Source organism: Heptranchias perlo, chromosome 8 (assembly GCF_035084215.1).
Source record: "Heptranchias perlo isolate sHepPer1 chromosome 8, sHepPer1.hap1, whole genome shotgun sequence".
In the NCBI taxonomy this organism is placed as follows: Eukaryota; Metazoa; Chordata; class Chondrichthyes; order Hexanchiformes; family Hexanchidae; genus Heptranchias; species Heptranchias perlo.
The window spans coordinates 14,082,996-14,099,513 of NC_090332.1; the positions used below are offsets into that span (position 1 = coordinate 14,082,996).

General features: G+C 42.3%; 1 protein-coding gene across 1 annotated transcript in view; it reads right to left on the reverse strand.

Moving 5' to 3' along the window:
* Positions 1–9,701: 9,701 nt before the first annotated feature.
* slc30a6 (solute carrier family 30 member 6) overlaps positions 9,702–16,518 on the reverse strand; it is a 111,034-nt gene continuing 104,217 nt past the window's right edge. The window contains exon 15 of the mRNA XM_067988694.1: positions 9,702–11,733. Within this exon, the coding sequence (XP_067844795.1) occupies positions 11,221–11,733 (513 nt within the window). The 3' untranslated portion in view covers positions 9,702–11,220. The remainder of the gene's footprint in view (positions 11,734–16,518) is intronic.

Below are 16,518 nucleotides of genomic sequence, written 5' to 3' on the forward strand. Positions count from 1 at the left end.
CCATTAAGAAATTGTCACTGCTCAAAGAAGGTGATCCAACACAGATCAAGCATGAGGAAAATATATAAAAACAACTTGCATTTATAGAGTTTCTTTAATGTAGAAAATATCCCAAAGCACTTTAGATAGAGGATAAAAATACAAAATAGGAATTGTTAAGGGGACAGATCACCAACCCTTGCAGGGAGTGATTAGGGGGAGGTGACCAAAAGTATGGCCAAAATGTTGAGTGTTGAGAAGGCTTGTAAAGGTGGAGAGAGAAGTGATCAGGTGGAGGGGCTTAAGGAGAGAGTTCCAGAAAGTGGGGCCGAGTTGGCTGATGGTTTTGTCACCAACAGTGGGGGCAAAAAAGTCAGAGGACAGGAGGGTGCAGGAGGGGATATAAAGCTGGAGGAGGTTATAGAAATAGGAAGGGTGAGGCTGTGGATGCATGAACCCAAATGTGAGGATTTTAAGTTTAATGCTTTGGGGGACTGGGAGTCAATGTTGATCAGTAAGAACAAAGGCGATGTTCGAGCAGGGTTAGTGTGGAACAGGATATGACATCTTGGACCAGTTGGATTTTATAGAGGGTGTAAGGTGTAAGATCTTCAAAGAAGACATTACAGAAATCGTATCTATTGCTGATGAAAGCATGGATAGGGGTTTTGACTACAAAGGAGCTAAGGGGGGCAATGTTGCAAAGGTGGAAATAAACAGTCTCGGTAATGGATAGGGCGTGGGATTTGAAGCACAAATCTGGGTCCAAACAGGACGCCAGCATTTTGCATGATCTAGTTCAACCTCAGTAAGTGGCTGAGGAGAGAGATGGAGTCATTTTTGCCATTTTCACAAAATCAGGACTGTGCAAAGTTCTTCTGCAAATCTAACTGGAACGTCAGAGATCAAGTCCACCTGTTGAGGTACCGAAACCAATGGTGCCGACAAGCGAAACTGAAACCCCAGGAAGGAATCAGGAAAGCAGAAGTCTTGTAACCAACACTAATGTAGGACTGTGATCTAACATCTGAAACTTTATGAACAAAGTTTCCACTTCTCTAGTTGTTATACATTTGTCCAATTATATTATGGAATATAAAGGTCCAATAAAACTCCACTCTCTGGAAGGCCCTGACTCTTTATGGTGCTGTTCGAGGGTATTTGGGTATTTGTTTAAACACAGATTTTTTTCACACTACACTGCAAAAAGTGAAAAGCAACACCTGTTGTTGGATCCCTTATAAGCACCCACTTACTGAAACATTTAAAGTTCTGTTCTTATAACTAATGTGAAAAAAAATACATTTATGCTCTGGACATTAAAGAGTTAAAGAAATGACATCCCCCATTTCCATCGCCCCCCCCTGCCCCCACCACCACCCTGTCCACACACACACACATTTAATGAAATATTGCTGTCAGTTGTGAGCTTTTTACATCATTACATTCCCACCACTACATCCATAAACATTAAGGACCCTGGTGGACAGTGCGAGGTATGAGTTAGGTAGATTATTTACCTTCAGGTGTACTAACCCTAAGCTTTCTATTCCAATGCTCCTCTACATACCGTGCGGATAAGTCAAGCAATCCCACCTGGGAAATTATTGGAGCTGCCTGTGCCTTTTACCCTCGGAGAACTGAAAGTTGTTTTCAGCTTTGAAAACGCACAACATTTCTCTCCATCATGTAACAGCTGTCAAAGTAACTTTCTGTCAATTTGTGACAATAAACATTGGAAGGTAGAATTACAAGAAGTTCAAAGCAAATTTCTAATTTTGCAATATCATTAAATTCAATTTTTAAAAAATATTAATGTAGCAATTTAAAGAATGTTAGTGCTGAAAAGTTATTACAAAGGATTAAAGGATTTTGTCCAGCACAATAAGGATTTTGTCCCTTCCCTTCATGTGGTCTATGCAGTGCACCCACATGGGCTACTTTCAGGTCCTTTCAACCACAAAGGAAACTAGGTAGCATACAGTTTTGTGGCAGCATTTGAAATAAGATTATACCTCCCTGGCCCACTGTTCTTTCCAACCAGCCATCACCAATTTGTTAAACAAATTGAAAACCAGACTGAAACAAACTTGTAACAACCACTTTTGCATTCTTTTGCACAAACTTTCAGTTTTGAGGTTTTGTGAAGTGATTTCCATCATTTTTAACAGGAATTTATTTTCGCTAGAGCAGGGTGTAGAGAATAGGGCATTGTGAATTGAGGCATGAAGGAGGCATTCATTTGAGGAAAGGTTAATACTGTACCTAAATGTGAATAATCTGCTTGTCATCTTATTCATTACATTTCGCATACCAGGGGATTCTTCCAAAGTAATGTATCTAGGAGAATTCGGTTCTGTCTGTGCACAACCCATGGTGAAGGTTCAGAATCCATTTTGTTCTGTTGGTTTCAAACGAGTACAAACCACGATACAAGATACTGTGGGTTATCAGAACCCTGAAAAAGTAATTCTCAAAATAACATGGAAGAGATGGAGTAACTAAAATTTGAAGGGAATCTTTAAAAATGCAGCCTGTTTGTTTCAAAACAAATTGTCGTACTCAGAACTGTAGTCGGAAATTCATCATAAAGAGCAACAAGACAAAAATCTCAAATAAAGTAATGACATTGCAGTTGTTTTCAAATTTAATGCCTTTTGGTCACATGACCTGGTTAAAAAGGCATGGGGAGCTTTATTAGTTTATGCAGAGCCTCACTTAAATTCCACACTAGAAGTAAAGTTTGTGAAGAGACCTGGACTCACAGGCGACTGGAGGAGGATGAGGCTGAGCCCACCTGCACGCCTGTTCCCCTCTGGAGGAAGATGTGCTGGTGATCACGGGCAGGGGGAGAGTCATGGCTGTGGTGAGTGACAATGTGGGAGGAGACTTTGCGCAGGGTCTCTTCACACCTTATCCACTTTTTTCCTTTCTTATATCTATCTCATGCCTACATACTCTACATGACAAAACTGCAGCTGCTTACAGCAGGCACTCATCTGTGTCTGCTCTCCCTTCACACTAAAAGATAACCCTTGTCCCTCTCTTTCATTTCAGCTGCTCAAAATGTCGAGGCCCCTGTGCCAGTGCAGAAAGAGAAGGCCTGACCTCCTGAATGTGCAGTGTCACTCAGTCTGACCCTAACATGCACCAGGTCAAATACTGGCACGACGTGTACTTTAGAGGGTAGGTTAGAGAGGGGGTCTTCAAGTGGTGAATCACTGGCCATGTGTGCAGGCACTAGGGGGATAGGATACCACAGATGCCAGCTCCCCAGAGGGTGAGATCACATATTAGCTCTAATGCAGAGGACTCAGATGCTGATTTCACAGGTCCAGACTACCGAAGAAGGCTGATGGACATACACCACGAAATACAAGTTGTACTGGGCAGCCTGCCAACGAGCTTGCATTTGTTGGCTCAGAGCACGGAGGAATCCAGCTCCAACTTGTATCGGGGCTTCACACAGAGCACAGAGACCATTTTGTCCAACATGGAGCTAGCGGTCAGCTCCGTGAACACAACAATGGTGCCCATCATGATGGAGCCTCTGCTGACAGCTGTGACAGCTTCCGCAGCAGCTCACACTGCTGTCATGGAAACTCAGACGGGTGCCATCTTGGCACTGGGGCCAGTGTTAACATGGATTTCCAGAGCGTCACATTATTCCTGCACACTGTTCTCATGCAGAGCAGTAGGAATGCTAAGGTGCAGCCCCAGGGGAGTGGCCCTGGCTCCATGGGAGAAACACCTGCTGTCCTCGCTCAGGATGACGGCATGCCCATTCCCCCACCACCCACTCCAACAGTGCCCATGTTAGTGCCATACAGCCAGCTAGGCCAGACTGCCCTGGCTCATGACGAGATGTTGCAGTCTGCAGCCGCTTCCTCAAGATCCAGAGCTGCTCGAGGCCGTCCACCACAGCCACCTGAAGTGTCCTCAATACAAGGTCAGCAGCCTTCCACCCCCCACGCTGTAGGCACTGGGGAAACACTTTATAGGAGCACTAGGATAAGGAAACAAACACACAAGACACACACTAAGGGGCAAAACCTAGTTGAATTCCTCCCCCCCTCCCCCACAATGATCTATGGGTTGCTAGTCCAGTACCATAACCACGATAGTTATTGTGAAGTTTTGCTCAGCACTGTTTTACGGGTAAGAAAGAAATTATGCCAAGCTTTCTTCTTGATTTACTATGTGGGGTGGAATTCTTGATGAGACAGATTCTAGACGACCTGTGAAAGGACTAGACTTGCTGGGCCAAATGACCTTTTGTTATTCCATACTTTCTTACGATTGGATTAACTAATCTTTGCTGCACTCATTCTGTTACAATGCAAGAATTACTTGCATGTCAGTATGTATTAATACAGTATGGCATTTTTCATAACAGTTGGTGAGAATCCTTCTAAGCTGTTGTAACTTATCAGTAGCTTCCCTTTTAATGTATTTATTTGGTTGCTGTGCTTTTAACCCTTTGTTTTCATCAGCATTTGTGTATTTTGAAGAATGAAGTTTTGGTAAAAATCGTTATGTTGCCCAAAAAATGGCATTTCATTCATTTAACATCAGCTACAGTGTGCCAATTGGCAGTTAGTGAAGCAGGGTGATGACCTTTGGGTTCTTGTTGCCTTTTTTTTAAATGTCTCAAAACATTTGTAATTGGTAGTTTGCAAATGCTATGATTGTTTTTAAAAGCATGAATTATAGACATGTTTTACCTCACGAAACATGACAGCATCAGATTTCCCTGTTAGTGTGGTTTAAGCTGTTAACAGGCTGTTGGCACCAGTTCAATCAGCATGTTTGCCGCTCTATCCTAGCAGCTAGTGCTGATGTAAAGTGGTCTCTTTCTTTTACTGCAGATTGTGACACTGTCTTAATTTCCATTCTCTGCTGGTTAGTCTATCTTTTGAAGGTCACATAGCAAATACGTGCTGTGTCACTCTTTGTTCATTAGTCAGCTAGATATCTTGCTCATCCTTTAGAACACAGCTGACTCAGCAAGTGAATGATTTTTCTCCATTGCTGACACTCCCCCCACTCTGAATTAATGCTGCATACCGGTTTAAAGAAAACTCAATCTGGAGGCAAGTTGGTAACACAGACACCAGAACGCCTACCTCACAACCAGATGGTCATGATCTTAAGCCCCAGTGTCACCGCCCTTCTGCAAGATCACAAGATGGAGCACCGCATTACAGTGTATAAAACTAAGATGATGTATATTTTAAATGATGATAGATTGACTACAGGACATCCACATAATAATGAAGTTCAGATGTTTACATCTAACTCAAGCTTTGCTCTGGTGGTTCGTGATGTCTTTATGGACTAACTCACATCAACCATCAATTGTTAAATATATATTCAACCCAAGTTGCTTCAGATTGGATTCAAGGATTGTGCTTCAGAATCTTTATCTTTGTCTTCGGATGTAATTGGTATGTTAGAATTCAGATGCGCAAGAAGAGGATGATGGCCTGAAATTCAGCAAGAGAAGGAACTGATCCAATTGGGAAATGCCTGAAGTTATGATTAAAATTGGTAGTTGGACCATTGGGAGAAGTAAAATTGGAGAGTAAGTCCTGTTAGAACTATAGATGTTTACAACACAGGAGGGCATTCAGCTCATTGTGTTTGTGCCAGCTCTTTACCAGATTAATCCAAACGAATCCCATTGCCTTGCTTGCTCCCCATAGCTCAGTTATCTTCTGCTGTTTTAAATAGATAAATACTTGAAGGGAAAATATTTACAGGGCTATGGGGATAAAGCAGAGTAATGGGACTAATTGGATAGCTCTTTCAAAGGGCTGGCACAGGCACGATGGGCCAAATGGCCTCCTCCTGTGCTGTACCTACTATGATACTTTTCCTTGTTATTATTTACAAAAGCACAAGTGGCACAATAAAAACTGGAAAAAAAATTCAAAATATATATAAAGTAGGGAGATAAACTATAAGTCAAACATGTCAAAAGTGTCAAGGGGCTTAGTTAGGTATAATACATGTTTTAGCCATTCAGTAGCCTTGGGGATTAACGTTGTGGAGTCTGGAAAGTCCTCAGTAAACCAGCGAGAAATAAGCAGCCATTCAGTAAATGTGCAGCATCCTCAACTGCACCACAGCTACACAGAGTTCCTGAGCCATCAGGTATGGTCATTTGCCGCACACCTTATCACCCACGTCTAAGATGGTTCAATGTGCACCAGAGACGGCGTGGCAGCTTGAAGCCAGGCAGTCTCTCATTAGGCTGGGTGATGAAGAAGGGATGTCGGGGATGAGCTGCTCTCTCATCCCCATTCTGTTCATCATAATGCGGCAGCATCCACCTTGGAAATTGATGGTAGCATAATCCAGATTCGTCTTCTGATGATTTGTCAGTAGTGAGGCGCCTTCCATATATCTGTGAAAAGTGGCAGTTGTGGCATCGCCTGAATTTTCTCAAGGTGGTTCTTTACTGCAATATGAAGCCTGATGTTAGGAGGCCATATATTTAAGCAGACTGCTAGCCATTCTTTTACTTAAAGATGTAATGGTCTCAGTCTCAACCACTCCTTGTGTCAAAGCTCCGACAACCTGCTGTATAAAGGCCGTTTCATGTCTCCCAGTGGATAGATTAGCACTGTGGAGACCCATAAGTGGGCTACCTCTCTGATCTCTTAGTTGAGGAGGGGAGATAAGTAACTAAAAATGGGTCATTCAATTTTTTTTGAAAATAGAATAACTGAGTTGCAAGACAGGGACATAGAAGAAGTGTGACAGATGAAATAATTTTTAAAATTCTCCGAGGTACAAATGCAACACGGCCTTCAATGTACAGCTAATGTGAGTGAGGACATTTCATTGGTCTGAAAATAGCAACACAAATCCCATTGAACTTTGCATTTCAGTTAATTTGATGTGAACACACACATGACAACAGTGTTGTGCAATGTCAAATGGGTCATTGAGCTACAACGTGCTAACATAGTAACAGTGGGGAGGCTGGCGCGTAAACATTAGGAACACTAGAACTTGCAGCTGTTGCCCTGCCTGTGTGCAAATCAGCTTCTGTATTAAACAATGCTGGTGATTATCAGAATGCACTGAACCTATTAACCCTTTACCATCAGTGGAAAACACGTTTTTTTCTCTTCAGCTGAAGCCTTTTCTGTGGTTAGGGTGAAGGGTTAAACAAAGCTGGTGATTATGAGAGTGCACTGACCTGAATTTGTCTGTTTACAGGATCCAGTAAATATGATGTCTGAATCAGTTATTGTTGTACATAGCTAAAGGCAAAAACAAACTGAAATATTTTGTTAACAACCTTCTCAGAAGATTGTTTATGTAGTTTTTCAAGTCTCACCATTTTTGTTATCATGGATTTTATTGTTTGAGGAGCAGGATATAATGTCTGAGAAAATACATGCAGGGAACTCACTTAGATAACCATTTTGAAAAAGGCTATGGATGCCCAGATTTCTTACATTATTGAAGTCTACTTTTAAACATTGATTAGAATATAAATCAGAAGACTTATGGCACAGCTCTAATAATTAAATATAGAGCAATAGAAGTTGTCTGGTGCCACACTATGCCAGTGTACCAGAACACTACCACATGGTCTATGCCCATCATTCTCCAGTCTCGGACATACCTCTGGGTTAGGGGAGGTAGGAAGTGATGCCAAAAATGGATGAGTTGCTTCCCTAAAAGATACAAAGAGAAATGAACCCAAGTCACCCTTGCACATCTCATAACCATTGCTTACATACCCAGGTGCTTAGTGCAGGGGATCGACACTTTAATTAGTTAGGATCAGATGAAGGCAGCCCCTTAGGCCAATGATCTCATCCTTCCAGAGTTTGAGAATAATTTGGTAGGAGGACTGGGAGGAATGAGAGACAGAGGCACCGATGATAATCTCAATTTTTGAAACAACAAAGTCCATGAGCTCCTCTGAGTACGAGCTGCCTGAAGAAACTGAGAGATTGACAAGCAAAGGGCTGAGAACGAGAAGTTGAGTGGTGAAGAGCTGGATTGAAAAGCAGTAAAGGGAACATGTAGTGGACTTTATGGAACAAATGAGTCTGAGAAGAGCTGTCAGAGATATGGGGGGAGAAACTGTACGATGTAATGGGTGGGGACTGGGTCTGGAAGGAGATTACGAGGGGATGCATTAGGAGAGAAGAAGAGTTGTAGGAGGCAGAGATGGCTGAATGGATACCTGCAATTTTAGAAACAAAGAATTCCATGAGCTCCTCACATTCATTATCATGGATGAGGAAGGAGGCAGTTTGTGCTGGAGAAGAGGAATTTGGAGTTGTTCTTGCTGTTCAGTGTGACCCCTTTGGTCGCAGAGAAGAAGCAGTGTTACTGTTTGAGGTGGTTGAGCTAGATCGGCATGAACAGGCAGGCCAGTTGTACGTCTGTGGCCCAGTTTTGAGCCCCTGGCGGTGACTATTGTACGAGGGAAACAGTGGGGGTGGGAGACTATGTGTGATCTGGTGAGGATGAGAGCATCAAAAATAGGCAAGGCATTTGTGGATAAGTGTCAATGCCACTGTGGGTAGCAGGGCAGTGGAGAGGGAGTTGGGATTTTAAAAAGGGTGGTGTGAGGGAATTAGGAGTACCATATGTGAAGTGTGGAAGGAGAGAGTGGAGGGGTTGAGGCAAGTATGGGATGTGTAGGATGAGCGGAGAGAGAAATCAGAATTAGCCCTGTAGTGATAGAGACCTCATGCCCATCTCTCCCACAACTGTGTTTGAATCACCTTAAATGATGAACGACATCCTATATAACTATGGCCATAGTGAATCATCCCTCCTCAGCCTCTCTGCAGCCTTTCACACAGCTGATCGCACCAGCCTCCTCCAACACCTCTCCTCCATTGTCCAGCTCAGTGGGACGAGTTTGATTCCACTCTTACCTGTCCAATTGTGCCTAGAGCATCTCTAGCAATGGTTCTTTTTCCCTGCCCAGGAATTTTACCTCTGGAGTCTCTCAAGGATCCATCCTTGTCCTCATCTACATGCTGCCCTTGAGAACATCATCTACAGACATGGAGTTCCACCTGTACACTGATAATACCCATCTTTCACTCTTCACCACCTCTCTTGACCCCAGCAGCCTCAATGCTGGTCAGACTGCTTGTCCAACATCCCAGGTGAACCGCAATTTCATCCAGCTAAACATTGGGCAGCCCAAAACCATCGTCTCCAGTTCCCATCACAAACTCCATAACCTTACCAATGATTCCATCCCCCTCCCCAGCCACCATCTTAGGCTGAACCAAACAGTTTGTAACTTCAATGTCCAGTTCAATCCTGAGGTGAGTTTCCAACCCTATATCGTCCCCATCTCAAAGACCGCCTACTTCCACCTCCATGGCTCACCCTTCTCTATCTCTGCTATCCCCTCCAGCCATGCAATGAGGTAGGTGGAAGTGGGCTATGATGTGGAGGTGCAAGTAAATAGTCTTGATGTGTGGGATGTCTGGCTTAACGCTCAGCTCAGGGTTGAGCAGGACTCCAAGACTGCAAACAATCTGGTATAGCTAGAATGTGTGACTGGAAAGGGGAGCTCTTCCAAAGGCCCCGTGTTCCATTGTATTTGTGCAATATTTAGTGTAACGGTTCCTGATACCATCACTAGGCACAAAGTTGAAAATAATCCACCTTCTTAGCACAAGTTATTCCTAACTTTGAAGAGCACAAATATACTTGGACAAAATAGATACTTTGTTAAAACCTCTGATTATTTTAATGCAGCACCAAGTATAAAACAGCATAAGTTTACTGCTGCTCATGATACTGTTTGTCATTTTGACTCTCACTTTATTGGTCAATATAACATTAACACACACCAAAACACACAGTCTTTAACATGTTCACATAGGACTGAATATGCTTTTGTTATGACTGATCCAGTTTTAAAAAATCTGGTTTATGTACATTCTGATGCCAAATATATCAAACCTATATCTATAGTGCAAACTACAGCATATATTTTATACAAGAATTTTTGTACTTTTAAATACAAATATTTTAACATATAATATATTTGTCTGGAAAAGCCCTGAACAAAAGCATCAGCTGTACAGTTTATTTCTCATAACACAGGAATGGGCCTTTTATCCAAGAGATATTTATAGTGGCAGTCTAGTCCTCGATGAATACAACCAGACAGCACAATCAAAAATGACTAATTATACTTGAATACCTGAAGGAACAACTGTACACAATGCATGGATACCCTGGGTTCAGAAACACAGCTAAACAGATGAGTCTTCCCTTAAAATGAAGTCAGTCCAATAAACCCAATGGAAGACTGCTCGGTCTCCAAAACGAGTACAGTACATGTCATTTTAAAGTTTATTAACACTGAAAGCAATAATCACATTATTTGTTGAGAACCAGATGTAGGATAAAAAGTAACTTGCCAAAATTTGACAATAAGATGGTAATTTTCCTATCTGAATTAATGTGTCATACACACGCCTTCAAACAGTTGAATTCTCCATTGGCGCCATCAATGTCAGTCTTGCAGCGCTCGTTACTTACTGAGAGATAGATCTGCAAACTGGGAAATTGGCACCACAAGGTGGATCACTGACCACTCTGGTGCAGTGTCTGGAAAGAGAGGCATTTGCCTGACTCATTGAGGTCACCTGGCAAAAAAAAAAATGAAAACATCCCAAAGTGATGTGGAGCACTCAGTGCCTGTTTATGGACCACGGTTCCCTAAAATGGCAGATTTCTGATCTCAGCAGGACCATTAGATGGCCAGGGGAGAAATATCAAGAGAGGAGCTCCAATGATTTCTCAGTGGGGCACTATCTTGCACAGCCTGGTGTTCAGATATAGAGAGAGGCATGTTAGCGGGTCGGCCATCCTTGGCCAAACTATAATCCCAGCCAAGTGATTGATTTATTTTTACTAAGCACTCTGAAAAGGACAGACGTGCTTAAGGGGCAGAGAAACTTATATTTTATAAAGCATATTACATTGCTGTTTTGGTGTAACATGAACTCCAGGAATATAGACAACATTGTAAATGAATGATTATAAGCAAAAAGTCTTTATAAAAAAAAACACACTAAAATATGACTGGTCCAGGAATTACCCCACCTAACTTATACTGAGGTAATGACACAAAAATATATGTTCCACAGTTAAAATATGTTCCTCAGCTAGTTTTTAATTTAATCAACTTGTAGAAATCCTCCTCTGTAGCACTGTACCACTGTAGTGTACCTACGATCTAAATTGGTTAATATGTCCTTGAGTACCCATTCCGTATCTGCTTGGAACATTAACAAATCCAGTTCTAAATCCCTGAGTCATTCCTGTTCCGGGTCTTCCGATGCCCTGGTTAAAAGCACTTCCGTATGGAGCAACTCCATAGTTGATCCCTAAGCCATAAGGTCTAGTTGATGGAGCAGTTGGTAGGATAACAGGATTGATGTTCTTGCCTGGTGTGTTGAAAGAGAATTCAGGAGGAGGACTGGTTGGTTTTGCAGGGGTAGAGGTGATGGGGTTCATGTCATCCAGGGGTTTGACAGCTGAAACTGCTGCAATATTAGTGTGGTCCAAGGGGTTCAGCATGCTGCTTGGGATTGGCCCTGTAATTAAAGACGGTCTAACCCAATCATCTTTAAAAATCTGAACAGTTAAAGTTTTAACGAGTGTGGATAGGCGATTGGTCACATGGGCCAGCACCAATTGTTCATTTGCATCTCTCCTGATCCGCACGTGTACAGAGCCAACCTAAGGAGAAGGAAAAACAAAGCCTTTTTAAAAAGATCCACGGATGTTGAAAATCTGATGTGAAAACACAAGTTCTGCAAAAGTATGTGATGTCAATCAGCATCTAAAGGAGGAAAGATTTCAGGAGGAACCCTTCAACAGAAATGATGAAAAGTTATACCCAAGACATTAGCCTGTTTTTTTTCTCCCAGTTGATCGGCCTGCTGCACATTTCCAGTTAAATGCAATAAAGTAAGACAAGAAGACAAACCCAGCCCAGAATCAGATTATTGTGCCTCATTGCTGAGGGAACAGTATCTCTCAGATGTAAATAACCTGCAAGTTTTACTGTGTGAGGTAGGATAGATAACCTTGCTATTCAATTTTTGCATATTGGACACCTTTTGCAGCTCTTGAATATATGTCCATTTTTTACGATGTCTAAAGACAGTTCTGTTTGTTCTCAATTCTTAAAATGAGAATGGACAGCTCCCGAATATTTACAAATGTTCATTATTCCAGTGTTAGTTTTACAGTGTTAGCTTCACTTGGGTGAGCGCAGTGGATATTGAAGTAGGTGAAAAGTAGTCAGACTCCTAACAGAAACAAAATAAACTCATTTTAGTTACCGCCTGTCAGATTTGACTTACCAATTTGGACACCACCTATTTTGCAAATGGATTCTAACTGTTCTAAATTGCTTTTTAGTGCTTATTCTTTCCAAAATGTAACATTTAAAAATCAAAATGGTTTAAAAAATAGAAATACTGTAAAAATAAAGAATGCTGTCTAGTGAGATCCACTAGAATGAAAGACCCATGTCAGCCACAGGTGTCAGCAATACTTGAAAATTATACATTTTGAAAAAAAGAGGAGGGGGGAGGGGGAGATGAAATTTCATCTTGAAAATTTATGTTATAGTCCTACTACTCATATTCCTAACCTTGCTGCCATGGAAGCCAATATCGACAAATTTAAGGAGGTTTAAAGTTTTCGAGCAAAATACACCTACCTTTCATATCTATTTTACTCTGGACATGGGAGGCCTGACTTTTAAGTGACTGATTACCAAATCGGCAAAGAAATGCATCAGGTTGTTGCCACTCCATTGGGCACAGCCTCAGCACAGTACAGTGTTAAGCCACAGGATGGGCCATTAACTGAAAACACCTGCAGCTAATCTATTTGTTTCACAAGTTAACAAAATCACGAGCAATGCAGGAACCACTAGGAAGTCAGAAGAATATAAAATGTATTTAATATCAGAAATACAGGGGGATTTAGAGTGAAATAAAAGCAGACAAGACAAACCCCTCTCTGCTGCCAATATCCAGTGACCGGACACCACACAATTTTGATTTCTACTCGCTCCTTAAGCTTTCAAACATTGTGTAGTCTTTTATCTCGTACTTTTTACTGATACCACTCTCAATATTTAGTCTGATTCGTTTACAAAATAGTCCCCCTTTTAAAAAGAAACAAAAAAAAGACTTGCATTTATATTGCGCCTTTCACCACCTCAGGACGTCCCAAAGCACATTAAAGCCAATGAAATGTAGTCACTGTTGTAATGACAGCCAATTTGGGCATTGCGAGAGTCCACAAAAGGCCAGATAATCTGTTTTTTAGTGATGTTGGTTGAGGGATAAATATTGGCCAGGACATCGGGCAGAACTCCCCTGATCCTCTTCGAATAGTGCCATGGGATCTTTTATGTCCACCTTAGAGGGCAGATGGGGCCTCGGTTTAACATCTCATCTGAAAGATGGCACCTCCGACAGTGCAGCACTCCCTCAGTACTGCACTGGTGTCAGCCTAGATTTTGAGCTCAAGTGCCTGGAGTGGGACTTGAACCCACAACCTTCTGACTCAGAGGCAAGAATGATGCCACTGAACCACGGCTGACACACACGTGCGTGTGCGCGTACATATAATATATACACACATCCATATATGTACATGCACAATAAATAAAAAATAAATAGGCAGATAATAAACAAAATAGCCAGCAATAATGGGTATTAGAATTACTTTCAGAACTTCTACCATTTCAAACTGCTTTAAAAACAAGAGATTTACCCATATACATGCAGACAAAAAGATGCCCTATTTCTTTAACAAGTGATATTGAGGTGTTAATGACTATCTTGGTCAGTGACCTGGATGCTAATTGAAGCTGCCGAAAGCCTTTCAACATTGGGGTCGTTCCAAATTTTATTCTACGGATGAAATCACCCTGCCCAACAATCCTGAACCATCCAGCTGATCCACGACTGTCCTCGGAACAAGGCTCCAGCTGTTCAGCATAGAAGTCATTAGCAATGACCACTGCTTATACTGTTGTAATCCTTAAATCCAGACCTTAGTGGGGCACATTAAATATTGTAAATTAATCTGAAGCACTCACACATCACTTGATTGAATTAAAATCAAATAAATGCATCCACTGCAATTAAGTTGCTGCCTTTTCGACCATCATACATAAAAATGATTCAGATCTGACATGACCAAAATAAATTGTACGATAAAGCATCCCATTATGAGTGTGCCTGTTGGCTATTGTTGGAATGAGCTGTGTCGTTTCCTGACTGGTCGGCCTTTATTTTGAAAGTGGAAGGGCCAAGACCAACAGTGCAGGATATCAAGTTTGAATAGTGTAAAACAGAAGACGAGGTAAATAAGAAAGTTATGATCGGGAGACATTGCAGTGAGTGTTGATTTCATCACAGTGAGGATGCAAGGAGGTGGAAAAGTGCACGGAATAGTATATCTGAAGGTTACAGGGAATAAATATGGAAGGATGATTGTCATAAGTTCTGAAGTATAATGCTCTATTTTGGCAAGGAAAAGAAAATGGAAATGTGTCCATTTTTATCTGTTCTAAATACATCTGTGTGTTTAGGTGGCACTGTGACAGCACAGTCTTGTTAAAAGGTCACAACGGCATTGCTGCTGTATTGTACCTGAGTAATTCATCTAGAGGTACAATACACCAGGTGACTGGATAGCATTATTTCAATTGTTCACCAGTGACCTAAATATGAGGAACATCTTAAAGTCCTTCACAGTGTAATGTCTGATAACAAAAAAAAAAACATGCTGCAGCTTTTTAGAATGAAACTGTATTTATGTCATCTCCAACTGTCCCCTCGGGGCTGAGGAATGTTCCCTTGATTGGGCTGATTCACTGCCTTAAAATCTCCACATGCTCCAGAGTAGCCCAGCTCCCCCCACCCCCCCCCCCACCCCATCAAAAGAAAGAACTTGCAGTGCCTGTTTTCTTCCTCTCCCGGTGCAGACAAGCAATCCTCACAGCCCTGCGCCCCCTTCCCCACTCACATCTTCTGTTCTACTGGACCGTGCTGAGTGGAGATTTCTCCCCCCCCCCGCCTCCACGCTGTGAATCAGAAATCTGTTCCTTCTGGAATGAACCTGGCTACAACCCTTCCTTCCTCCCTGCTGAGATAAAAATCAGGACCAACAGGAGGGAAAAGGGAAGGTTGCAATCACTCCCCCTCCCCAAATAAGGTACAAACAAGCTGCGCAGAAGAGAATGAGATGGTCAACAGCAACCCCCACCCCCCAGGTTTAATCGAGGTTTCCATCAGCAAAGGGGAAGTTAACCTCCCCTCCACCTTCCTCCCCCCCCACTCCACTGAGGTAGTTTTTCAGCCTTTGCTCCCTCCATCCCCATCCTCCTTTCCTGTAGTTCCTATTCCTTCTCTTCTGTTTCTCTTCTCTTCCCTTTCCCCATCTCCCACCGTTCTTTAGGCCTAATTAACACCCCTCCCCTCCCACCCATTAGCCCTGCTTGACATGAATATTGCGCTTGTCTTTGACTCCCTGGGGATAAATTTGACTTTGGGCGATATCAGGTCAGCCACCTGTTAAACATCTCTTCCAATTTTTGATTCCATTGTCTTCAATAGAAATGAAAAAAATCGGGAGGGGTGTATAATGGGCGGCTGATCCAATAACACTTGTTTTACACCATCACCCAAAGTCAAAATTACCACCCCCTCCCCCATGTGCAGCGTCATGGAAGTTCAACTAGTGTAGTACAAGAATAAATCATAGAAAGGTTACAGCATGGAAGGAGACCATTCGGCCCATCGAGTCCGCGCCGGCTCTATGCAAGAGCAATCCGGCTAGTCCCACTCCCCCATTCTATCCCTGCAAACTTTTTCCTTTCAAGTACTTATCCAGTTCCCTTTTTAAAGCCATGATTGAATCTGCCTCCACCACCCCTCTGGCAGTGCATTCCAGATCCTAACCACTCACTGAATTAAAAAGTTTTTCTTCATATCACCTTTGGTTCTTTTGCCAATCACCTTAAATCTATGTCCTCTGATCCTTGACCCTTCCGCCAATGGGAACATTTCTCTCTATCTACTCTGTCTATTTTGAATACCTCTATCAAATCTCCTCGCAACCGTCTCTGTTCCAAGGAGAACAACCCCAGCTTCTCCAGTCTATCCACGTAACTAAAGTCCCTCATTCCTGAAATCATTCTAGTAAATCTCTTCTGCACCCTAAGGCTTTCACATCTTTTCTGAAGTGCGATGCCCAGAAGTGGTCACAATACTCCAGCTGTGGCCGAACCAGTATTTTATAAAAGGTCCATCAAGCCTTCCATACTTTTATACTCTATGCCTCTATTTATAAAGCCCAGGAACCCGTATGCTTTTTTAACCACTTTCTCAACCTGCCCTGCCACCTTCTACGATTTGTGCACATATACCCCCAGATCTCTCTGTTCCTGTACCCCTTTTAGAATTGTGCCCTCTAGTTTGTATTGCCTCTCCT